Raw genomic sequence first — 27,774 nt, forward strand, 5'->3', positions numbered from 1 at the left:
TGGTGTGATCTAACTGCACTGGGGTGTAAATTCCCCCACACTTACGCTGTGAGAGAGATGTTAGCGGCTGACATGGGGCTGACTTCCTTCACCTCTTTAGCTTTCTGCAGGGCCAACTTCTTACTGATAGCCTCTTCCTGTTCCTCCTCGTCCTGATAGAAACAAAAGACCCAGAGAAAGCATTACTGTGTTACAACTGTCATCAGCAAATCAAAACCGGGACGTCCCAAAGCATTAATATGAACAATACACTACACTTTGTGGGATACACAGTGTATAAGTAATAATATATAAATATAAATGATTTGCAACAAGCAAAGTCGTTTGCCATGCAGACATGGATCAAGAGTTTCAGTTATTGTTCACATCAAACAAAACATCCATTGACCAGCAGTTCTGTGAGTGGAAACACCTCGCTGATGAGAGCGGTCAGACGGGAATGACCAGATTTGCTCCACCTGACAGGAAAGCTACGATAACCACTCTTTACAGCAGTGGTAATCAGAACTCACAACATGTCAAACCTTGAGGCAGATGGGCTACAACAGCAGAAGACTTTATCAGATTCCACTCCTGTTAGCCACGAACAGAAAGGTTGGTAAAATGTCACCTGGTCTCATGTATCTCAATTTCTGTTGCTACACGCAGACGGTAGGGTCAGAATTTGGTGCAAACAGTAAATATCCATGGACCTAACCTGCTTGACGTCAACAATTCAAGCTGCTGGTGGTGTAATGATTTGGGAAATGTTTTCTTGGCACACATTCTTGGCCCCTAATACTAATCGAGCATTACTGTTTGACTGCCAGTCTATCTAAATACTGTTGCTTACCATGTGCATCCTTTTATGCCCACAACTGACCTATCTTCTAATGGCTATGTCCAGCAGGATAAATGTATCAATGCATCTTGTGACAAAGCACAAGTAATTTTAAACTGGTTCCATGATGTTTGTGTGTGTGTGTGTTCCTGTGATATTACAGTATTAATGTAAACCCTCAAACCCTGCTAGCAATGCAGAGCTCTATTACCTTGAGTTACTGAACGAAACAAGCATCATTCAATGGTGAACAGCCCTTCCAGACAGTGTTATGGACTCAATAAAGGGCAGCAGTGTATGGCAGGGTATAGAGATAGGATCGCTCCCTCTTTAATCCAGCATACACAACTCGCAAGGAGGAGATTCATGGTGTGCCTGCGTAGTGACAGAGTGCTGGTACACTGTGAAAGAGTGTCAGAGGATGTGTGTGTGTGTGTATGTGTGTGAGCTACCTTAGTGAGTTCCTGTGCATTGGCGAGGTTATCAACAGCAATGGCCAAGAACACATTGAGGAGAGTGTCTGATCAGACATGTTAAAGTAATAAGATTTAGACACATTTAGCACACAGTTTTACAAAGATGCCATCCAAACAATCCAAGTCTTTTGCTCTGGAGCTTTACAGTGTTATTCAGTACTTTTCCCAGAGTGATCTCAGAGTAGGATACAGTTTCCGAACAGAGTGAGGACGATGAAGTACACAGAAGAGAACATCCCACGCTTTACTCCTCCCTGAGATTCAATCCCATGATACATCACTGCATTCCAGTCTTCTCCTGTCAGAATCTATAACAACAAGTAAGGTAGCTGTGCATCTGCAGGCCTCACCAGACCCAAAGTGCCAACAAGAAACTATACAGAATCAACTTTACCTGGAATACTGTCAGAATGGCAGCTGGAAATGTATCGAAGTTTGTCGTTGGGGTTTCTTCTTCAAAGTTAAACCTACAAGACAAAAACAATGAGTCAGTTTTTAACTGTGGAATAGTTTGCTGATCAAATGCAAGAAGCAAGTAAGGTAGTATAATGGGCATCTGGATTAAGTTAAAAGTTATTACTATCATTTTGTTATACTACTGAAATGTAATTATGTAATTACATATTTAATTACACAGTAAGTTGTATAATAAATTAGATTTGCAATTTGTATCCACAGATCTGCAATTTTCAATGTCAACAAATGACAAACACAAGCAAAAATGTAAAGCCTGGATGTTCTTTCTGCACAACAATACTGTACACACAACAATAACTTAATCTTAATATCTCCTTATCTATTTAAGAACACAAATGTGGTGTCGACTGAAAGTTAAGAATTTGCATGTTAACAGAACTTTATGATTGATCCACTCAGCTACAGGAGAGAAGTAGAAAAATATAAAACTACAGAACGCTTTTGTTATTGTCAGTGATAACGACCTCTACAGATGCACCCTAGACATTTTTTCCATTATAAGTTACATGTCTTTGCTTAGACCCCTGTACAGCAGCCTCTTTCCCTTTAGGCTAAGAGTTGTGTCTAACTCAAAATCATGTAGAAGTAACTGCCTTTCAGGTCCCAAAAGATAAAGACAAAATAAGCTCTTCCAGTCTACCCCACTTTAATCCTGAAATAATTAAAACTAATTTACAAACATGACACTGACTGCATTACTCTGGTTACATACAGTACAGTACTGCAACCTGTGAAACAAAGACATTCATACAGTTTTTTTCTGTCTGCTGTTTATTCCCGTATGCATAAAAAGCACAAATGAGCACTGTCTCCTGAATGTGCAATTGCTTCTGGAATAAACATGCACAAATCCTCATCCTACAATCCAATCTAACTCCCACCGCCCTGTACTTCTGCATTCTCTCTATAGGGACCTAATTACAAGGCTAAAGAAAGAGCAGAACAGGAGGGAAGAAAATGAGATTTTTTTCTGATTCTCTAGGAAAAGACGTACTCCTTGGCAATGAACCTACCCTTTTTTTCCAGTGAGTAAATGGGGGAAGCAGCTGAATGTGTTAGCCTTCATTATTTTAATAAGAGATAAAAAAAGATCTGAATTCTTCCTTAAATATAATAATGATTATGAAACCTGTAAAATCTGAGTTAATTTACTGTTCAGTCAGTAAGTTCTGTGCTTTCATACTTCTATGTATCTAGAATAAATAGAATATATTTGACAATATGTTAAAAGGATAAAGCAGAATAGGTAGCTTACACTTCACACTGTTTCTTATGTCTATGGGACAGACTCTGGAGAAGCCTGAGAACTGCAGCCTGAGAGATTACAATTTATTAATTTATTACCTACAATTAGTGGCCATTTTATCAGAAACATCTACCATATAATTACAGACTGTAGCCCATCTTTAGTTAGACACCATTAAAGGGGAATTGCACCATTTGTTTTTACTTTTACAAAAGTAAACCATTAAGATGTAAAAATTTTAAGAGGTTTGATGTAAAATGCTCTCTTCTTACCAAGTAAGGAATAGGGAAAGGAATCAGACAACCAAAGAGTTTAATGTCTCTAAAGGCTACCTCACAGAAAGTAATTACTTAAACTGGTGAAGAATATGTTACCTGATGCCAGAGACATTGTTTTACGATAGTTTCGAGAAAAGATTTTGGCCTAAAGCATTTTTTAATCAGATCATGGTGGGGAGGTATACCGTTCCCTTGGAATTACAAGGTTCTACCTGCATTCTAAATATTGAGCTTAAAGATTTTGCATTCCAAATAGCAAATTATAAAAATTAAGACAATAAGACTTTTTGAAAAAACTACAAGAAGGCAGGCAGAGTTTCAGCAACATGTTTTCATGTTTTCAAGTTTTAGAAACTTTTCCAGCAGTCACTGAGCAGTGCGACGACATGATAAAGAGGCAGAACCTGATTGGTCCTCTTGTTTGTACTGAAAGTGCTGATTGGCTGGCAGATAGATACTTATAGAACTAAGTTAGAGTTTGACTTCGGACATATAACTTTTTTGTTTTCTAGATAAAACAGTCCAAAAATGCATAGAACTCAAACAAACATCTCACATAAAGTTAAGAATAAGAATATGTGAATCAACTGACTCAAAATGTCAGATATAACCTTCACATATAACCTTCACATAATACACATAAAGACTCAGAAGACACATGTAGGTTCACTGATAGTTTTTGATAATAAATAAAATGGCTATATTTGTGTTAACACTGCAACCTCTGGTTTCTATCAGCACCACTGTAAGGAAATCCAAGTTGGCATGTTTCTCCACAATAAACTATTTCACATCAGAACAACTCAACTACAGGTTTATGCAGAAATTTGGAAAGTGGTGGAATTCCTAATCTTCTATTTCATTTCTCAATGGGAAGGTACCACCATAGAACCGCCGCTGAACAGATTTTACTTGGATGGCGGACCACCATAGACTTACCATCTTGGTAGTATGGTAATGTGTTTCATGGTGGTACGAGTGTATCACATAGAGCAGCACTGCTGGGGTTTTATGCACTCTGAAGAGTATATCACATACATCATGTCATTTTGGACAAGTACCACGTCTCATTCCTTAATCTCAGTTGATGGTAAAAAAAAAACATGATGCTTTAGGTTCATCCACCTCTGAACATATTCAAGCTCAACAGAGCTCAAAATTCAGCAAGACAAAAGCACTTTTCTATCTCACTAAGCCCTGCATTGGAATTCCAGGGAAATCTCCTGCCTGTCCCATCAGCAGGGGAAAATTGAGTGTCCTGAGGCTTCAGCCCGTGTCTCTCTCAGCCTCGTTTCAAAAACATTTGTGCAAAGTATTTGTTTATGCAACTCAGCGATCGGTACTCTGGATCGTATGACTGGATGTTTACGCGTTTAAACTGATATTTACCTTGTGGCGAGAGTGCATGAAGCCAATTCCTCTGTTACACAGGCCTATCAATAATTCATGGCACAGAGAAATGAAAACCTCCGCTCTTCCATTCCAACACTGGCATGTTTGTTAATGTGAAGCGCGGGGAAAATGAAATGGCAGGCCCTGGAGGAGTCAGTGTTGCTTCTGATGAGAGTGACTTTAGTAGAGCGTGACTTTTTTTCCCTTGTCAAGGGACGACAATACAAGTTTGTCATTTTAAAGAGGAATTCCACTTTTTTCCCAAATCTCTGCATAAACGAAACGTTAAGATGTAAACAAAGTCACTGAGGGTGGTTTGATGTGAAATACGGCATTCTAGAAAAACTTACCGAGTCAGAAGTGTTTACAGAGGTGGTTGGTATCGTGCAGTGTGTAACACCTCTGCCCTACACATTACAGACTGGGGTTTGATCCCTTGCCCAGGCAAGCACCATACGCTACACCAGTAAGAGTCCTTGGGCAAGACTCCTAACACTATCTTTGCCTATCTCTGTGAAAAGGATTAAATTGTAAGTTGCTCTGGATAAAAGCCTCGGCCAAATGCCATAAATGTAAAGATAGAAACCGGACGTCTGAAGAGTTTATTACTCTAAATGGTTATGAATCTTATGCCTGAGACATTGTTCTATGATAGTTTTGCTATACCTGTTTGGCATAAAACATTTTTTTTAAATACATGCAGGGTTCAGGGGAATATGCAGGACATTAAAAGGCAAAATAGAATCCAAACCTAGATTTATCACTCTTTTACCATAATCAACATTGCATATAATAACTCATAAGACACATGTAAGTTCACTTGTCATTTTGGATAGCAAATAAAATGCCTATATTTGCATGCAGACATTGTGACCCCTGGTTCTGATCACCACCAATGTATAGAACTCTGACTTGGCACATTTCCCTAGAACAGTGTGCTCTGAGGGACTTAGTAAACATGTCAATGAATGAATTACTGAATTCTGGAGAAATTAATCAAACATATTTGTGGGAAGAAATATACACACAACACAGCACAGTGCCTCTGTCCTCTAAATACACACACACAGCCCTAGTATATATAATCTGCACTTATTCACTTTCTAAAATGGAAACCTCTGCCCTAATACTCACTGGCCCCCAAAGAGCTGCATCCCCAGCAGAGCAAACACCACAATGAAGAGGAAGAGGAGGAAAAGCAGACTGATGATGGACTTCATAGAGTTGAGCAGAGAAACCACCAAGTTCCGTAAGGAGTTCCAATACCTTCACACAGACACGCACACATAAACCACACTGAGAATGCTTTCAGTCAATCAATACAGCATTCTGAATAACTTTGTTTAGGAAAGGAAATATGTCTGGAAAGAGTCTTAGAATACACAATAAATCATCAGTGCATTAGAATATGAACAGAGAACACTGGAAATGTACACTTTTATGCAGTAGTCTAAGTAGTCTAAGTTTGGACTGGTCAAATTAGATGTTTTTTGATTTTGTAAGTGAAACAAAAGGCAAAAGGCAAAAGGATTGGCACAAACAATATTTTATGTTTTGTTTTTTCCATTATGTTAAACTCAACAAATGGCACATTTATGTTTGTTCCCTGTGGAGGGTGTGTTAACTTGTTAGCAATTAGAAAATCATCAGAACATCTAGTTTGACTTTGGGTGCTCAAACATTTTCAAATGACTGTGCATCCAGTGTGAAATATGATACAAGGTATTTCACTTCTCTTACTTTGTAACCTTGAAGATCCTTAGCAGACGCAGAGCTCGTAACACACTGATGCCAAAAGAGGCGCCAGGTTTAACTGCGGCCCATATCACCTCAAAAATGCTTCCCACAATCACCTGCATAAAACAGAGACAAAATACAGAGACATTCTCATTCATTCTAAAGTCATGAACATGCATGTTAGCCTTTTAAACCATAGGCTAATTATTCAGTTATTAATTTTATTCAGTAATTGGTATGAATATAGGACTAATACGCAAGTTCTATTGTTGTGAAACAAACCGAAGTGTGTTGTCATACATTATTGACCTGAATTATGCCCAGTCTGGGAGCAGCACACTGTCATCAGCAGAGCACCTGGGGCACTGGGGTTTAAGTGCTTTGCCCGGGGCAGAACCAAGAATACTGAATCAGTCCTGGGATTTAAAACTGTGACCTTCCGGTTACTGACTCAGCCAATATCCTACCATTAGGCTACTGGCCACCCCATGCAACATACATACTTAGGGTTTAAAAGGTCAAAGTACTAAGATAATTCATTTCATTACTGGTCAAGGCAATAATGGCACTGACAACAGCAGCAGGGCCTGGTGCTTTAATGCATATTTGTCATGTTACAACAAAGTGTTTGTGGAAAGCCACCCACCCCAAAGTCAAAGCAGTTGAAGGAGGAGTGGAAGTAGCTCCTGGGCCCAAGACCGTACATCTTCAGACTCATCTCAGTCAAGAACAAGCCCAGGAACACAAACTCTGCCAAATCTGCAGCCATAAATACAGTATACATTAGTAATGATGATAATTACTTAATTTATGTAATGACTTTATGTATATACTACATATAAAATAAATTTATATACCACCCTTTAAACACTTTCAGTACAGGAAAAGAAGAAAAAGAAAAAGGCTATGAAAAAAGGTAATTTTTCAGCTTGATCTTACAATAAAAATACCTTTGCATGAACTGTAAAACACATTACAGAGTATGTAAAATATAATCAAGAATATGCTATATGCACTCTTCTGTTAATAGTAATGTATACTATTTACACTAAAACTGTATGCTATTTGCACCCATCTGTAATCATCAGTGGAGTACTGGTGGCACACAGCGTATTACATACTAAATCAAAATTCTTTCAAAAGTGTGATATTATACTATAAGAGTTGTACTTCCTGACCACTACATGAATATGCCAAATGTCAATGTTTATATGAGAATCTCATATGTATCTCATCAGTTCATCAGAACCACCACTGCAAAGACATTAGTAAGCTCTTAACTAATTTATCTAAGTTTATTTAAGTTGAGTCAAGGTTTCACACTGCTAACGTTAGCACAATTCGCCAGAATGACTGAAAGCTAACTAGGTTAGCTAATACGAGCTCAAACTTTTTTCATGATGCTACCTCAGTTTGGCAAAACATCTATGGCAAAGACATAGCTAACAGACTATCAAATTATTAGTTATTAGTTAAGAGCCAGAAGAATCCATGAGCTGTATGAACAAGATGTATGACAGTGTTTGTGATATACACATATATATATATTAGGGGTGTGGGAAAAAATCGATTCTTAGATGTATTGCGATGCGGACGTGAATGATTCTGAATCGATTCACAAATGTCAAAAATCGATTTTCTAAATATTTAATTTATAACGTAATGTTGACAGAACACAAAAGGCGGAACTTGGAAGTGCGGAAGTGCAGCGCCCGGACAGTCTGTGGCGGCACACAACAAAAACACAACTCGATGAGTGAGAAATCTGACCGGCTCCCTCTGCATTAAAGCCAGGTTAGGTCAGGAGTCACAACCCATATGATAAGAAGAGACATTTTGTCCCTTAACATAAATCAAACCACCTTGGGAGCCGCAACATTTAATGTCTAGTATGTCTCAGTATGTTATAATGTCCTAGTATAGACTAAACAATATAAACGAAAACACAGATTTACTTCGCTCTGCTTTAAGCTTTAGCTGTAGCCGCTTTCCTCCCATCTCCGCCAGAAAACTTTTCCTCAGAAGTAGATCAGTTAAATGTCTCTCAATGTTCGACTGTTTTACGAGGCTGAAGTCGCTTCTTATTCTCCAGCTTCTTGTTCGAATTTACCCGTTCCAGAGAACGAGAGAATTTGAAAGAGAAGCTGTCTTCAGCTTCGCCACTTTGTAGTGTGTGACAGTCTCTCATTGCAGATTTAACTTGCCAGGAAACCAACTGCGCTGCTTATAAATGCGAATAATCCATTGCTGCTATGTGACCTGCAGTCTGCACGCCGGTCCTCAGTCGTTGCGAAACAGGGCTTTCGCGCTATGTTGCACACGACCCATCTCAAAGGAGGGATCATTACAAATACCTTGCTTTAAAAGTACCAAGTCACTTTACATAACAATAACACCGAGTTACTTAGTCACTTTAAAATGTATATTGTCTCTATATTCTGTGTATATTTTGTGTATATTTAATATATTTCAGTTGTTTTTTCTTTTATTTTTATTTTTACTTATTTACTTTCTGTAGAGTGATTAGCTGAGCCTCACCACAAGCATTTCATTGCATAAATGTCCTGACATGTGGTGCAAATGACAAATAAACTTGATACTTGAACTCGAAACTTGAGCTCACACAGTGAGAAAAATATAAATGCTATATAGAAAAAAAAGATGCATCGAGATGCATCGATAATCATTTTATAATCGCATCGCAGCCCTCTGAATTGTAATCGAATCGAATCGTGAGGTGCCTAGAGATTCCCACCCCTAATATATATATACACCTTTGCAATAAGTCAGTTGAAAGTCAGTGATTAACTACATAATTAATGTGTTTAATTGTAATTATTTATTTGAATAATATTGAATTTTTTCCTGGCTCAGACCAGCAGACAATTATCAAACTCTTCATCTCTTCATGACTAAAATTGGTTACAGCAGGAGAAACAGAGCATGTGGTCTGGAATTGGGAATCAGTATTTGGTAACCTGCTACAGGGAACAATGAATGTAGTGGGTCTCCAGTGTACTCACAGAGTGCATAGGTGAGCCACTCGGGCTGCTCGTAGTGCACAATGGCCACACACAGTGTGTTCAAGCCCACCAGGCAAAGCACAGTCCAATAGAAGCCCTGCGACTTCACCATGCGGCGGATGAAGAAGCGGATCCTCTTCTCTTTCCTCCGGAAGTACGAGGAGCTCTCGTTCTTGCTGCTCTTCACGCTGGCCCGGGCAAACGGAGAACCCTGGGGTGCTGTTGTGGGATGGGGCACAGACATCAGAGGGAATAACAGCACTGCATTAGAGATGGAGCAGGTGAAAAGTCCCACAAAATCACATACATGCACTTCTGCGATCACAATCAGCCCTTCTTAACACCTAACTGAATTTACTTGGTTTAAATGTGCATATTATTTTCATATGAATAAAACATATTACATCAATAACGTTGTGTGTTTCAGTTTACTCAATTTTGGGAATAACTGTGTTCCTGAAGTATATTTTATTGTTGTGGAAATGATAAACATATTTGAAACAGGTAAATTCAGTGAAGTGTGTGCTTTGGTTTCTAATGTAATAGGTTAGTTATTTTTATAATAATGACTTTAGATATAGAAACCAATGTATAAAACAAACATTGGGGAAATCTTATGAAAGAATAGACCTCCTACTGATATTTGAACAAGAAACCTGATACATTTTAAAGAAACCACCACATTTCACTCAAAAAAACTCTAAGGAAACAATGAAAATGCAAAAGAATGCATTTGTGGGTGGAGCAAGGATAAGTCAAAGATAAGGATAAGCATTCTGAACCTCAGGTAGTCAGACCCACCAGCGCACCACTATAACATTAATCCTGCAACTCAATTTTTCACCTGCTGAAGCCCTGCTCCTCATAAATATACACTGAGAATCTGCAGATGGATCCTTTATCAATCATGCATTAATAAATGTTCCATGTGTTAACTGACAAAGCTGCACGGATGAAGCTGAGCTCACTTCCCAACTCGGCGTCTGCCTCCCAGCTTCTGTGCTATATTAAACCCTCAGTAACTCAAATTAAACTCAAATGTCAAGACAGAGTGTGAAAAAAGGCAGAGGTGAAAAATCGGCCCATTAGCATCTCGTAACTCGCCCTGGGAGAGACGAGGAATAATCATTTCATGGGCTATTTTAATCTGGAAATTTGACACAAGTGAAGCCTCATAAACTGGCCAGCCCTTCATGTATTCTATCACTCCACCCACCCTCTCTCTCTCTCTCTCTCTCTCTCTCATTTTCCCCCAACTTCATCTATTGAAACTGAAACAAAACCCCAATAAACGTCTTCAATTTTAGCAGCACATCAGCATGGGAATATGGGTCTATATTAATCATTGTGTTAAATCAGCTGTGCAGCGTTGAAAGTGACATTGAAAAGGTAGAGGAAATTCAGAAGAAAAATCCCTATGGGATACACTGTGATACTGTGTTTAGGTCACCTCTCCAACAGTTCACTCTTGAAATTATAAGCTACAACTTTATGTTAATGTGAATCGAAAACCATAATGACTTTTTGTTCTGTGCTGTGGCGCATTTCTGAGTGAAACACGGTATCGGGGGGTCTCTGAGCTAGCAGAGCATTTTCTCTCGATGATAGGTAGGTTGGTGAAACATGATATTATTGGTTAATAATTCTTTACCCACCCACTGGTGCAATGTGATGTAACCAAAAAAATCAGATGACATTTTGAGAACAGGCAAAATTTATTACATTTTGATCGAAGATTAGGAACAAACAAGAATATTGTCCTTTAAATGATATGAAATGATGCAATACTATGCTTTATATGACCCAGCATATTTTGACTTCAGATTGACTGTAAAAGTACAATGCATATAGTCACCAATTACCAATATGTAAATATCACAGTAGTAGACTTCCTAGACTTACACTGCATTTTCATTACAGCTAAGTTAATTGCTTACCTCACCAATCATTGCTGGCTTTATGAGCCTGATGCTAAAATACAAGCAAGTTTAGCTGTCCAGAGTAAAAGTAAATGTAGAGTCTGAGGCTAGTTGTGTACTCTTATAAAATATGGACGAGAAAAGGCCTAACATTGTTTTCAAAAATATCAGCCAATAAAACAACTGATAACTTCTTCATCTTCTCAACACTGATTTCAGTGCGTAGTTTAAATATAGACAAGTCACACGAGGAGGCACTGCACCACATTTCGACAATCTGATTGGCCGCAGTCAAAAAACTGCATCTCTTTTGCATAAAACAGCGAAAATGTTAATGTTTTATCACTCTCGTCGCTTGCTTCGCTCTGCTGGCCCCTGTCTCTGTCCTGACTGTGAAGACTTGTCTGCCTTAAAATAGTGTACATGTTCATTACTATTAAAAATGATGTAACGGAAATGTTTTGTTTACTATTAAAACCATGACAAATCCCAATACCAGTAGGTTACCACTGTTGCACTGTGCTCATGCCATATGGAAAATAAGACAACCAAAAAAGATTTTCTCTTGGGTAACATCATGCTCTAGCAGAATTATGAAAGGCTGAATGACATATTTGAGTTAGACTTTTAGTTTGATGTTCCTCAGACAGTGGACAACAAACATAGCAACCTACTAGCAGAGGGATTTTGCCTATTTTTAATAGTAAAGTATTTTGCTTAGTTTCATCTTTTTATTACTATTCGACAAGTACATCACATGTCTTAACAGTCATTTCAGCGCATGACCAACCTTAAAACATATCAAGGAAACCAGACTTTTTCACAGTTCACATAAATGTGGATGTTTTGTAATGAGGCCCCCAGCTTGTGTTTTGAGTCATGGGCTTAGTGCTTACCAACTGATGAGATGTCTGTGAAATGGTCTTCCCCTTCTTCTGCGTTGATGAGGTCATTTTTGCTCTTCTTGGATCTTTTCAACACTGAAAACATGAGGGAGACACAGATCCTGAGCTTAATACACACTGGCTCATATGAAAACAAAGAAAGCTGGACTGAGAATCTGTGAGACACAGAGACCAGCATGAGGCCACTAACACACACATAATGCAGGTGTTTGCACTCATGCAGTAAGAGCTGAGTCATCAGACTGAGAGCACTTCAGCGCACATCCACTACTAACTTGATAAACGCTGAGCGCTAATTTCATAACACATTAAGCATATGATTTAAAATACACAATCACAGAACAAGACATCTAAAAGTGAAGCTAATCATGAGCCCAAGCTATGGCAGTCGGGAAGCGGTAAGAGGAACTCTAATTAAATTACAGTGTTGCAAAAACAACTTATTTGTTTAGAAGTGCCCTGCAGCTTAACAACTCTGTAATACACCACTGGTCAAATTACATGTTTTGTTGATTTGCTAAGTGAAAATGAGTTATCACATCCTCTACAGAGAATATGACATTTCTCTGCAAATGTCAGTACACAATTTCTATTTATTTACTTTAAATGGTTGAACACACTGGAAAAACAAAACATAAAATATGAAATGTACTTTTGCACAGGCCAAATTCTATATTTTATTCTCCCCAAATGTGATAAATACAGCAAATACAGCACTAACTGTGCATTACATGTGCAGAAGTATGTTCTCTGTAGAGGATATGTCAACATATTTTCACTTAGAAAGTCAACAAAACATGTCATCAGGTCAAGGAGTGCCATAATGTTAGCATATAGCTTTATAATAGGTGTGTATAGACTAGATTGCACTGAATCATTTCTCTTCAGCACAGCCTTGTGTTAACTTAGGCTTATTAGCTCAATATTAAGGCGAATTATTCAGTAGCTACTAAAAACTATTTAGGAGTTGCGATGAAACTAATATTACGTAGTTTTAAGCAGAACCCATGCCCTAAGTGTGGCCTGTAAGGAAATTTGTTTGGCCCACCAGAAAGGTACCCAAACACATCTTCAACCCGTGACAGAACAAACATATTTTCACACTATATACAACTTCAATTCTTATTTTCATTTTAAAATTGGATTTTATTATTTTAGTAACAAAATATTATTTATATTTAATATTTTTATTTGTATAGTGTTTTATGTTTCATTTAAGGGGTTAAACTGAGTGATCTTTCTATAATATTCCTACCTGGGTTGTTGCACTTCCTCTTGTACCAGGCGCCGTCCAGGGGAGACTTCTCCTCTGCATTCTTATCCTCCTCAGCAAGCATGACTTCCTCTGAGGCACAGAAAACATCATTTAATGCAGACACACATACATATACAGACAGAGGCTGCATGTTTGTTATGGCCGACAAATCATTCAGTCAAAAGAATTTTTTCCACTCAGTTGACGGATCTCTATCCGCCAGTCATGAGCTCCTGAAAACGCCCCGTTACTCCAGACCACACACCCCCTCGTTTTAATCTGCAAATTGCAGGGATTTAAGCACTAGTGGAAGGACATGTTTGGCAGCGAGCCATTCTATAAGGAAGGCCAAGCAAGCAAATCTGGAGGCTACTGTGAGGTGATGAAACATTTAGCTGAACCTACACGCCCTGGATTTGGAGCTTTTCCAATAACAAGTTATTGTTGTGTGTGCAGGCCTATTTGGCAGCGAGCTAAACAATCTGTTACATTTTGTGCCATTTTTTGGCAATTTTTAACATTGAAACAGAAAAAAGCAGAAAAGGTGTGGATTAAAACCTGTGGATCCAGGGTCAGATTCATAAAAGTGTCTTAAGAAAGAAAATCTTCCTAAATGTGTTTTTATACTTCAAGAAACTTCCACTGTTTTTCCAATAGTTCTGCACAGTTTTGTCATGAAGATGCACACACAGTGATCAAGAGTGGTTTAATGTGAAAGTCTCAGACTACCAGCCCATGTCTGAAGCGTTTAATGTCTCTAAAAGCTATTATATGATATGGTTATATATGATGCCTTGTATATGATGACACATTGTTTTATGATAGTTCTGAGATGAAATTTTGGCCTAAAACATATAAATTTTAAATAAATTTACCTTATATATTTTATATATGGTAAATACAGTACCCAAAGCAAACTTATTTTTACAGATTTGACACGTATAGGTTTACTGGTGGTTTTGGATAATAAATAAAATGGCTATATTGGTGTTATACACTGCACAACCACTGGTTCCTTTCACCTCCACTGTACCCATTTCACTCCAAATCACTCTGAATGACTTAGCTCTAACTTCAATGACTGTATAATGTACAAATTTAGAAAAGAAACGTAGTGGAATGTCACTATAAGAAAAAGATAAATTGTTATACTTCAAAAAAGTATTTTAAAAAGTCTCCTTCTTAACTTTTATTTTCTTAAGTATAATTTTAAAACCAAGTGGTATTCTTGAAAAAAATGGAGCTCATTCAGGTTTTTTCTTAAATGTGTTTTTGAGAAAGTTTCTAAGAAAAAGTTTACATAGGATTCATGACGTGTTTTTAAACTGCAGAATAGTTCACACCTTTATGCTCTTGGGTGTGCGTAGATTCTGTTCTTACCTAAGAACAAATCCCAAACAAGAAAACATTGCTGAATGTCAGAGTCTTTGTAAAATCTGCGTAAGTTTTAAGAAGAAAAATGAATGAGGCCCAGTGTTCTCAAATTTTGCATTAACTTCATAACAGTCTCACATTTGTCTCAGACTGTTAGCATTGACAAGGTAAACCTCTACAAGTGTAACTTCAATAGGTTTCATAAAATATAATTGCAAACATAGACCAAGTAGGATTTTTCCTGTTGGGTATTACCTCCAGTATCAATTTGAGTTCTTGATTAGCATTTTTTTTAATATTTGTTTTTATTTTGTTTTTGCTACATTTTTTTCTCCTCAAGAAGAATAACCAGTTAATGCAAATCATGTTTGATTGGAATTCAAAACGTATCTTGTCTGTTAATGTAAAGTTGTAAAATGTATGATAGACAAGACAAATAACCTTAGCCTACAAAAAAATTATTCATTTTTAAGAGAAATTAAGAAAATAAAGCCTTTTTAAGAGAATATTTGAGAATGTCACTTTTTTGAGGAACTGCATTTGTCTCTGTTTTTGTCTTTCCTTTTTTATTTTTTCTATAATGAATATGACCTGGAATAAAACCCAGTTTTGACATACAGAAAGAGTTATCTGAAATGAGGTGCTCACTTTGGGACTTTTTTAGGTAGACTATGTGAACTCGCCACAAATACCACAAGCAGCAAGCAGTTTACTGGAATGTGACTTCCCTCAATGTACCACAGCGAGGGAAGACGGGGAAATCACTCCACAGAATAAAACTGGTGGGCTGTTGAGAAACAATGACCATGAGGAAGCTCCATGCTGAGAAACGGCTAATTAACTCCTAGGCCGATGGTGAATCGAGCTTTTTATAGGCCACTTGTATGTGTGGCCTTCAGAACAGATAGACATTGAAGAATGGAACAAAGCTGCTTTATTTCCTCACCTAGGAGAGCAATAAAGACTTGAATCAACATGAACTGCAGTTTATCACATTTAGAGTATGTTCAAATGGCAACAAGGCCTTTACAGAATTCAACCTTTCATAGACGACTCAATAACAAGCAATATGTCTCACAACCTGTCAACCAATAAAGCACGTACAGTGTCACATGCAGTGTCTATGAGAGAACTGCTGCAGTCAGAACCTGCCTTGACTTTTTGAGTAGGATTAGTTTTACATGAGGAGGTGGGATAATATAATTATTAACAGTGTTTCTCTGAGATTTAAGTATGAATCGACAGTGTCAGTCAGTTTTATGGACTGCATGCTTCCACATCAGCAAAGATTCTAGCAGATTTTACACAATCTATAACAAACTGTAGAAATAACCACAGGTTATATTAATCCCATGCAAATTGACAGGATTGTAAATATCCCATCATATCTTGTGAAAAATTAGCTCTCACATTTTTCATGTACATCTTGTATTCTCTGAGGCCCAAACCAAGTTCATATGTATTCTCTTATCTCACCTGCATGACTGCAAATATTACAACATGTAAAATGACAAAAAAAGTTGCAGCGATTGACTATTGGTTTTAAATTCCCAAATTAATGACACCACCAGTGACATTTTGCCTTCACTTATTACAGTTGGGTACATGGTTAGGGTAATCAAAATAACAATTAAATGTCTGGACATTTAATGAACGTAGTGCGAGTGGAACTTTTTTGGCGTGAAAGCAGTGCATAAATTGAGTAGCCACTCCCAACTCTGTAAATTATACCAAGATTTCTTATCCTGTGCACACTGGTCATAAAAATTACAGATGTTCTGTGGTAAAATTGCGCTATCCCACCTCCCCATGTAAAACTAATACTGTCCAAATAGTACTTTGGACTGGTTTCCCACTCCCAAATCCAGACCTGAACAATCAGAGAAAGACAGAAACCTTCTAATCAGTGAAGTTGGCTATTTCATCCACATCTATTGCTATTAGGTGTACAATATTAAGCATACAGCCATGCAACCACCCTACACAAACGCTGGCATTAGAACAGATCATACTGAGCACAGTGACTTTCAGCGTGGGACTGTCATAAGACGTCCTCTTTCAAAAACCTAATAAAGTCAGTTTGTCAAATGTCTGCCCTGTTTGTGCTGCCCTGGTCTGTAAGTGCTGTTATTGTGAAGTAAGAAACGTCCCGGAGCAACAACAGTTTAATGGAAAGTAGGGATGCATAAACATTTACATTTAGGGCAGATGTTCTTATCCAGAGTGACTTACAATTTGATCATTTTACACAGGTAGGTGAAGGTAGAGCTGAGAGTCTTGCCCAAGGACTCTTATTTGTATAGCGTAGGGTCCTTGCCTGAGCAGGGTATTGAACCCCAGTCTTCAGCGTAGCTGGCAGAGGTGTTACCCACTACACTATACCAACCCAAACCTAAATAAACATAAATACTGATACTGGCATAGAATGAGGTGAACAAGGCTCTTCAGTGTTTCTTCTCAGCACTGTTTTGAGTAAAACAGCTTTATTGGAAATTGACTATAGACAAAGCTAACTGTAGATTCCTCTTTTCACTTAGCACATCAATCAGACCAAGCGTTTCATACAGTGTGAATATATCTGCATCAGTTTATGTACAATTATATGTCTTGCTACTGTAAAGCTGCAATTTACTTCAGAATGAAGGAATTTTATCTATCTATATATTTATCTGTCTGTCTGTCTGTCTGTCTATATATCTATCAACATTAAAACCAATAACCGGAACTTACACCGTGAAGCACTATCAAACACCTAACCACCATTTAACTTTCCTAGTGCAAAGCCTGCTGCCAATATGACTAAAATATTGTATTATGCCCAAATTATGCATGCTCATCTGGCAATTCTCGGAGCTGGCCTTCATGAAAGAGACCTCAGTGCCAGTCGGCTGAAAGCAGCAGCTTTGGAGCACCTGGCGATAAAAACAAAAGGCCATTTGGTTGCCACAGAGCTGCCAGAGAGGGGAGGCACTGAGGCACAGAGGCCCAGACCTTTTGGAGCTGGGCTAGGAGCAGCTTCCCCAAAACCAAGCTTTAACCTTTACCAGTACGACAGCATCAGTCCTACTCCTCTCAGCAAAATGACAGCACCTACATAGAAAGGCAGACCAGAGTCCAGGGCCAGGGAGAAACCACGTTTAAGCTTTAGAGAGCATTGGAGCAGTTATCTATAAAAATGGACAAAATACAGACAAAACCGAGCTTCAGAGTGGCTGATACTACTGTTTTTAATTAGGTACCATACTTTTGTCCAATTTTATAGAACAATGTGCCGTAAGTTGTCATAAACCCCATATGCAAATCTATTTGAGATTACTAAACAACTAAAAGTGGTTTAAGCCAAGTGTGTGATAATTTAGGTAGGCAAATCCCTAATCACTGGCCTTGTAGGTCCAGTACAAAACTATCTCTTTCCAAAGCAGCCTGCAAATTCCTTACACCACCGGTAAAGTTTTTTGATCTGTCAATATCACTCAAACTAAAATCAGTACTGTTTTGTGATGCCAATACTGGTATACTTGTATAGCACCGAGCACTATTAATTGATAATTAGAGACATTTTGGCAGCCAATATATTATTTGCTCATAAATGAGAGTTATTATTGTATTGTTAAACTATTGTTAGTTTGATATTGGAATTACATATAATTTAGCATCCTGTTTGTGGCTTTCACACTGACGCACGTGTACTCACTAGTAGAGGGAATCTTTTTTCCTTTAAAGAAATGGATAGAATAGTGGATAACACTAAGGCCTCACACTAGAGAACAGGGCTGGAGCATAACACTACATTTCCATCCCAAGAATTTTTGCAGAAAACATTCAAAAACCTGGTCAATGTAGGCCATTGAAATGGAAATTGTTGGTAATATTTTGTGAATGTTAACTTTTTTATCTGTTTATCAGGTCAAAATTGTTTACTTGAAATGTGGTGGAAACCTCTTTTTTCCAAGAAAAAGAACTGAATTAACTATTTAAATGAAATAAATTCATTTGACTGATTTCCCTCATGTAACTCATACATCAAACTCAAACAAACACAAACAGCATGTTAGAGGAGATGAGTTGGACTGATGAGGAGATGAGAGCATTTTTAAAAGGAATGTTGCTACTTTTCAGCACTTACAGAGAGAGATATATGGAAATAAATGGAAAGTGCTCAAATTGCTTTATATGGTAGAGAAATATGATCTATCCCATAAAGGCTCCAATGTAAAAAATAGACAAATAAATAAATGAAAAAGTAATGTTTGTCACAACTTTATCAGTAGGTTACGGTGAGCGCAAGCCCAAAGGTACACAAGTTGCGACATACAGTAAAGATGGAAGCATGTCATTGATAAAGAAGAAGTTAGAAGTTAGGAGACGTTAGGCCTGTTTTTTGTAGAAAACTACACCATTTCATACAGCATTTTATCACAAACACTAAGTGACATGGAAACAAAAATCTAATTTTTAATTTTATCAATAGTAATATGTGCAGAAAGTCAATGGAAACATAGCTAATGACCATTACTTGTGAGGCACACTACAGGCATATGGAAGAGAACACCACAATAATCAGCTATTGTATGGGCCCAAAGTTCCATATCGGTGCGTCCCTACTAGTGACATCACAGTGGGTAAAGTGTGTGTGTGTGAGGCATACCTGCTTTACAGATCCACTCGAGGTATCCTGTGAGCTCTCTTTCAATCTGCTGCTGTCTGCGCAGCTTCAGAAACTCCTGCCTCTTCTCCACCCGCTCACGCTCCTTAGCAAACTCCCTGCACACACACACAGACACACACATTCATAAACACTCTTTACTGTACAGGATCAACAACAGAATGATGCTACTGAGTGTGTATATGTGTATGCATGTGTGTTTGTGTGTATACACCACCAAAGACATTATGAAGGAGGAGACAGTTCCTTGGTTGAAAATGAATGGAAAAGCTCATAACTCTCAATATGGCAGGGAGAGTCCTGCCTTTCAATAAAATAACCCAAGTGGCTTGCTGGTTAAGTTGCAGGCGGGAAAAGATCTTCCTTATTGGGGAAATATGTACAGGCACAGTGGCCAGAACAAGCTGTGTGTTATTTGAGCCAAACAATATAAACTATGCTTATTTTATCAGTGATTTCAAATATGTTTTGAAATGTTAATTTAGGCTTTTATTTTGTGGTTTATAGGTCTCTCCCTATTCAAAGAGAAAAACTAAAGATAACATGAGAAAAAAGAGTCATTAATAATAGGGTGATATCACTAGAGGCCCCATGATATATTATCACATATGATTTTATTGCATTTTTTACAGTTCACAATATATTGTAAAGTAAACACAACATACCACATACATATACAATATATTGTGATTTATAACCTTTAATTGCAAAGCATGCCACCTTTTCCTTGTTCATTGCACTCTTTTTAATGAAGCAAAACAGACCTGGGTAAATGTATATTTCTATTTTTTTCCCATTCAGTTCAGTTCAGTTTCAGTCAGATTTAAGGGTGCATTAATAACTTCTAATTATTGTTATTAAATTCTGCTGCGGGCAAATTTTAGTGTGAATTCAAAGCAAACATAGATGAGTTGTACCAAGAAAAGACACAAGTTTGTTCTTTTCTAAAGCTCTGTGTGTTGTGGCAAGAAAACAAAAGCTGCTAGAAATCAATCCTTTTAAAATCAATAATAAACAACACTATAAAGTGGAGAGTTTATGGCATAACTGTCTGAAGCACACAGAGAAGACTAAAACCAAAATGGTGGATTATCTTCAAGAGCCATTGCACTGTGTTCTCTCGGGGTGGCTGGAGATATTGTATTAATCTCTTCCAGTCATATCTCAAACCATATACTCTCTCTCTCGCACTCTTTATTGGTCTCTCTCTCATGGGACATTGTTGCTGTCTAAATGAAATCTTTAGTAACTTTATAGGAAAAGTCCAAAAATCTGAATCTTATGTCCTCATTCTAATTACGCTTAATGCTTAAATCTTAGTCATAGCCAATTCCACCTGCTAGCTAGATTTCCCCCTAGTAGATGCTACCAAGTTGGTAGCAACAGTCTAACGATCTCTCTGGCTTGGATGGTCCTGCTCTCCCACCTATCACTCAGCGTGATTCTAGCCAACACAGACATCTGTTAGCGAGGTAGAATTTTCTTCCAAGCATGCTGAGCTGTCCGATGATGTTGCTTTATAGCCAATTCAAATGTGGCACATTTTGTGTCTTGGATGGAGGAATATGCTAGCTTTCACTCTCCTAGCTTGGTAGGTTTGTGTAATAGAGGAAGACCTAATGTGTGGGTGGTATTGGCCACAACCTGACTGGGGAGCAAATTAGTTAAAAGTATAAGAAAAGTAGGTTGTCAAATATACATATAATCTCACATAATCTTGTAATCTCCATAGAAAAGAACTGCCAAAGAATGGAATGCTCTGGAGCAGCTGCACCTGAGCCTAAGGTCATCATGCCCAATGCCAAGCATCAGCTAGAGGAGTATAAAGCCCCCCAGGGTGGTGGAGCAGTAGAACTGTGTTCTCTGGAGTTGAAGGGGTGTTTGTGATTCACTAACGCTCTTGTGGCTAAATGCAATTAAATTCTCACAGCAATATTTCAAAATCTAGTATAAAGAATCCACAAATAGTAGATTGTTATTGCAGCAAAGGGGGAACAAACTCCCGATGAATACCCTTGATTTCAGAAGAAACACTGGATGAGCAGGTGTCCATAAACCTATGGACATATGACATATTTCTGGATGTGTTCTTGCGAATAATAATAAAACACAAAAAAGAAAGAGAAAAGTCAAGACTTGTGCCAAAAACACAAAAAAGTAATATGTGTACTAAACAGCATCTAAGTTGTAACACTACGGTTCAAAAAAAGCAAGAACAAAGTGCCATATAGCAAAAAACGTGCAAATACCTCTGAGCATGACTTATAATCATATTGCATAGTCTTTGGTATCTAGTCTCACAGTCTTTGGTAAGCAATTCACACTCATTTCCATGTGCTTTAGCCCTTTATGTATGAAGAAGCAGTGACAGAACGGGAGAAAAAAAGCTCCTCCATCGCAGCCACATGACCCGCCATCTGTTATCAAGCCAATTAAAGGAGGAAGGGCTGCCACCGCTGCTGGGCAGGTGCACACATTGGGCAGGGAGGGTCCACGGGCAGTTTGAAAACAAAGGAAAAGAGGAGACGCTGAAGGAGGCAGTGCAGGCTGAGAGAGAATGGCTGTGTACTCCCCTGATAGAGTTATTGAGCTAGAGAACATGATCTTATTTATCTTTCCCTCCACCCACAGAGCTTCCCTCAGTTTCCATTAGCTCTAACCAGCCTTTTAGAGAGAGAGAGAGAGAGAGAGAGAAGAAAAGAAGATAAGTGGGAGGAAGGAGGGAGAAGGAAATAAAAAAAAACAAGAAAGAGAAAGATCCTTTTCCCATGCCACAATATCCAAGTTCATGAGAGGAAGAGGGTATAGACAGACAGAATACAGGAAAGTAGAGAAAGACAGAAGAGAGAGAAAGAGAGAGATTTAAAAATGAGAGAGAGAAAAGAGGGACAGTAAAGAATCAGAGATGAGAGAAAGATAAAAAAGATAAAAGAGACAAACTGAAAAAGAAAGAAAGAAAGAAAGAAAGAAAGAAAAAGAAAGACGTCATAACACAATATCACTGTCCATGAGAGCGGGGGAGCAAGAGAGAGAGAGAATGCAAAAGAGAGATGAGAGAGAGAGAGAGCAGGCAGTCAAAAGAGAGAGAAAGGGAATAAAAAAAGAGAGAAATAAAAGAGAGAGTGTGTGTGCATGTGAGAGAGAGAGAGAGAGAGAGAGAGAATGACCAGAAAATGAGAGAAAAATGAGAAAATATATGGAGAGAGGGAAAGAAGAGAGTGTGTGAGAGAGAGGAGGGAGAGAGTGAGAGAGAGTAAGTGAAAAGAGAATGTGAGAGCAAAAAGAGAAAGAAGAGAGAATGAACAGAAAAGGGAGAGGACTGAAAATATACAGGGAGAGAAAGAAAGAAGAGAAAGAGAAAGAGAAAGCGAGAGAGAGAGAGAGAGAGAAAGAGAGAGAGAGAGAGAGAGAGAGAGAGAGACAGAGGGAGAAAGAGAGACAGAGAGAGAATCTTTTAGAAAAACAGTATAAGGGTTTCCCCCAGTCTGAAAGATCTGCCTCCACAGCTGTTGTGAGCTTCTCTCTGATTGGTGTTTCTGTCACACGGCAACAACAGCAACCCCATCCTCCCCTCCTCCACACCCCCTCCCATTCCTGCAATGCAGTGGCAGTGGGACTGTGACTGTGTGTGAGTGTGTGTGTGTGTGTGTGGGCTGCCAGAGAGGAATCCCTCACTTCAGTGATGTATGACACACAAACACACAACTGTATCTATTCACACACACACTCACTGAAAAAGCACATACACTGAAAACATATAAACAGAAACAGGTGTGCGCGCCTGTTTGGGGGGGGGCTCAAAGGGAAAAAAGAGCAACATGAACATAAATTAGACTTAATTCAATTTCTCTTATTAAGGCAGTGTGCACTAACATTACTATCTACAGAGGGGTTTGAACCCCATTTGGTATCATACAAAGCTAAGCCATAATTCACTGTACTATGTAATCACCACATACTATTTTGCCATAACTCTATTTCAGAACGCCAAAGAGTAAAGCTTTAGAATATCGACAACCTGGTGTAGCAAGTTAAACACCCCTTATTTGCAGAGGTGGTAAATTCAGATCCAGAAAGTAAAAATCCTCCCCAGGATTCTGTTCCAACTGCCTGGCTTCTCTAGTTAGCTCAAAACAGCAGCAGAGCTTTCCAGGCAGTTGGAACAAAATCCTGGGGAAGAGGATTTCTGGACCTGAAGTTCCCTCCTTTGCTTATTTGCTGACATTTGATGATTTTTCAAAATTACCACATTATGGAATGCGATGCTTTCCTAAGGAGACCATCAGCATTTTAATGGAGAGTACAGGACCAGAGGGGGAACCCAAGAGTGACGAATCTTGTACAGTCTAAGTAATCGTATAGGCTCTATTCTCAGGGTGTAAGGAACTACGAAACATGACTAGTAAATAAGGATGGGCGATATGGAAAATACATAACATCACGATACTTGGAGAAATTTTCATGAGACATGACAAATTATGATTATAACTGTGATCTAAACTTAGCAGGATTACTGCATATGCTAACACTCATATTATAATATTAATATCATAAGTAATGATAAACAATCTTACAGACCAATGCTAAGATTACTTTTTTTAGCTCCAGAGTTAGCTTTACCATTAGCTCATCCTAATGGACAGTTTAATTCATTCTAAACCTGCTCCATATTAGACATTAAAATATGCCACATTATGTGAAGTCATTAAAAGATTTGTTTGGTTTGACTAATGTAAACATGGTTTCCAGAATCCTTTTTATCTTGAAATTGCCAGTATTTATTTTTTGTCACTTCTCAAATGTGAATGTCTGCACTGAACATCTTGTAAAGATAATAATGAGATCTTTTTTTTATCTCTCTTTCTTATAAGGTTACTGCCTGAGCAGGGATCTGAACCCTCTCAGGCAGCATCAAATGTTGTGATGTTACCCATTTCGCTAATTACTGTATACCAGCAAGTTCTGTTTCAACATTATGTACGCCAACATTATGTTTGGTAGTTCTTCAAAACAACCAAATTAGCCATGACGCTTTCTTAAGACACATATCGTTAGGACGTCTAGCGCTAATAGCAATGCAGACTGTCAGACTGGTGTTGACTCCAGATGTGCTGCTAAGGCACCAGAGGGGGCACCCAAGAGTGATGAAGCTTAGTGGAGCTTAAACAGTGGCTCTATTTCTGAGCAAAGTGGATACTAATGCAGATGCAGGCCGACAGTAGGGCTGCAAAAATTTATATTTTGATAGTTGATTATTTATGTGAATTAATCAACTGACAACCCATTAATTGGCTTGCATGTGGCCTGTAAATGTGAAGAGCTGTAACAATAAAATGTCGGGCATTAAAATGTTCTAAAAAACTAAGGTATTGTTCACCAAGACCTTAAATTACCATCTTAACATGCCAGGTCACTAGAAGAGCTGTGTGTGAATGAGTTTCCAGGAAGAGCGGATGGCATATTTTTCATTTTGGAACTATGATTACAAAGCTAAGTTAGCTAACCAATGTGTGTATCACTGTGACGGGAAGAGCTGCCGAATATTAAGTATTTTTTATTTGCCTGCTAAATATGTCTAATTAATACAAATCAATGCAGCATAAAATATTCCAGTGACTAACGTTAGTAATGTAACATAATGAGCTTTAGTCATTCATGTTTGTAAGGGCAACGTTAGCTCATTTAGACACATCATTTACAATGTGAACTGTGAGTCCTCATGGAGAAGTTTGGTTTGCCAGAACACCAGCATGGAGAGAAAGCTACCGTTTACTGACTGTTCTGCTGCTTCAGAATCAACAACATGATTTCTTTCCAGTGGTTGAAGGTGAAGTAAAACCAGTACCTCCAAAATGGTTTACAAGAGAAGACAAAAGTGTCCTTTACTTTCAGTGTAAGTTAATGTAAAGAGATTTTATTCCAAGCAATTCTGGAATATTTCTATTGGTCCAATCATAACATGTTCACACCACATAAAAGGCAACTGCTGTTTTTTTGGTAAGTAGCAACATGTTGTATGTGACAACTTTATATTTAGAAAATGCTCTCAGAATTAATTTCTTTTTAACTTTGAGCCAAAATTGTTTGTTTGTATCTGCTCACCCAGGTACGACAATATAAGTGACAATAACTCCTGCCCTCTTCAGGTTAAGTTGTTAACTCACTCTTGGTTGGACATCATTTTGAAAATTTAACAGAAAAATCTGTCAACGATTTTGTATTGTCATCATTTTCAACACATTATCTAAGCTGCTTATCCTACTGGGTTGTGGGTGAAGCTGGAGCCTACCCCAACGGCCATTGGGTAGAAGGCAAGAAACACTCTGGACAGGTCGCCAGTCCATTGCAGGGCAGACACGTTCAAAGCTAGGGGCAATTTAGCATCTCCAATTGGCCTGACTGCATGTCTTTGGACTGTGGGAGGAAACCCACACAGACACAGGGACAACATGCAAACTCCACACAGAAAGGACCCTGGTCGCCCAGCCAGGGAATCGAACCCGGGCTCTTCTTGCTGTGAGGCAACCTAGCTGGATTAAGCGGTTAAAGATGATGAATGATGAATAAACGGACATTATCAATGTTGAATAATTGTTTTAGTCCTAGCCAAAAGTATATGAAATCATGCAGCTCCCACAGCTTTACTAAGAAAATAAAAGCACCCTTTGCCAATTTATGTTGAACTGGTGCAGAAAAACGGTCTGTTCATCTGGAACATCATCATATGGACAATAAATATTGGTCAAACAGACATGGAGTGATCTAATTAGATCTATGCTTCCTACTGAGTCACACTGTCCATAGAGACTGGTATGATGATGCGAGAGCCTTTCTTGCTTCTCTCTGTATCTCCCTCATACTCCCCCTCTCTTCCCTCTGCATGTGGCCTTAGTCTGGCCTTTAGCTTTGAACACGGAACAGACAGCAGTGACCTCCCGGTGCCTGTGGCCAAGCACACACACATACAAACACACATGCTGTGAGTGTAGAAAAAGAACAAAGAGCAAAAGAACAAACTGGAAAATTCCAAACACAGAGTGCCTGAACTAAGTAAATGCTGCAATAGTTTGACATGTATTTAAAGTAACTGAAACACTGGCTCTGTTTCAGTGCTCTCGAATAGCTGTTTTCTCCTGAGTCCTGTATAAGCTACACATCAATCCAAAGGGCTAAAGAAGTTAAAAACAACTAAACAACACCAGACTTTCTGCATTCAGGCTGGACCCAAATGCAGCCCGAGAATTTTCTGTCTGAGCCCGAACTGAACCTGACAAAATTCCATCTGAGCTTGATATGACCATCATGTTTTGAGTCTGATGATGACCTGAGTACAACAAAATTCTGCCCGAAAGCGACCCAAAGCGCACAAAATGCTACCAACTTCTAAGATTGAACTTTGGAAGCATGAAAAAGTATCCCTGCAGATTTCTTTGAAAAACTGAAAGCAAGTTTAGTGAAAAAAGAAAGGAAGCTGTGATAAAAGCAATGGGTGGACGCAATAAAGGCAAAGTGTGGATGAAATAAATACTGAGAAATTTGATATGATATTTGAGTCTTTTCTGTACTTTTTTGTTAAACATACGCTTTCTGCATTTTTTTGATGCTGAAAAATGAATAACTTGTACCTAATGACTGTATCTTAAGTTCTTTAATTTTGCACTGGAGGTGCAAGGCTGGCATAGTTAAAAAGTCTATGCCACCCTTTTATGCCTTGTAGCTCCAATGAAAAACGAAAGAGTAAGCTTTGTACCATATGTCCTGGCTGATTATGTTTGGGGAAAGTGCAAACTGGATTTTTCAGTGAACCATTCTTTTAACATGTACATCCTACATCCTCCTGAACCTCTGCTCTCCAGCAGAGCCACCAATTCAGCCTCCGCCAAACCTTTCATCAGCTTGACTCGCTCAAACACTGCCAGCGTTGGTCTGTAGATATGCATTTCACACTTTGGAGAGACGAGGACAGAAAGAGGCTGTATTCGTGACGCTGCCCACCACTACTAGACTTCAGTACTGTACTGTAACAGGCCATCCACAGCCATACTGCTACATATGCCTCACTTTATATAAGACGCAATAAAAAGAAACAAGTAATTGGAATCATGCATTCTGATTAATTTTATGTAATTTATATTCGAGTATCCGTAAGAGTGAATGAACAGATCCATAAACTGAGAGCAACTACAAGTTTTTCGACCTGATATTA

General features: G+C 38.4%; 1 protein-coding gene across 1 annotated transcript in view; it reads right to left on the reverse strand.

The window, feature by feature from the left end:
• cacna1ba (calcium channel, voltage-dependent, N type, alpha 1B subunit, a) overlaps positions 1-27,774 on the reverse strand; it is a 164,919-nt gene that overhangs the window by 52,147 nt on the left and 84,998 nt on the right. The window contains exons 8-18 of the mRNA XM_036598295.1: positions 19,551-19,666; positions 13,529-13,618; positions 12,265-12,348; positions 9,450-9,668; positions 7,073-7,185; positions 6,430-6,542; positions 5,824-5,955; positions 1,691-1,763; positions 1,487-1,604; positions 1,273-1,340; positions 46-152 (exon numbers count right to left, since the gene is read on the reverse strand). Of these exons, the coding sequence (XP_036454188.1) occupies positions 46-152; positions 1,273-1,340; positions 1,487-1,604; positions 1,691-1,763; positions 5,824-5,955; positions 6,430-6,542; positions 7,073-7,185; positions 9,450-9,668; positions 12,265-12,348; positions 13,529-13,618; positions 19,551-19,666 (1,233 nt within the window). The remainder of the gene's footprint in view (positions 1-45; positions 153-1,272; positions 1,341-1,486; positions 1,605-1,690; positions 1,764-5,823; positions 5,956-6,429; positions 6,543-7,072; positions 7,186-9,449; positions 9,669-12,264; positions 12,349-13,528; positions 13,619-19,550; positions 19,667-27,774) is intronic.

This window comes from Colossoma macropomum, unplaced genomic scaffold (genome assembly GCF_904425465.1).
Source record: "Colossoma macropomum unplaced genomic scaffold, Colossoma_macropomum, whole genome shotgun sequence".
Classification (NCBI taxonomy): Eukaryota; Metazoa; Chordata; class Actinopteri; order Characiformes; family Serrasalmidae; genus Colossoma; species Colossoma macropomum.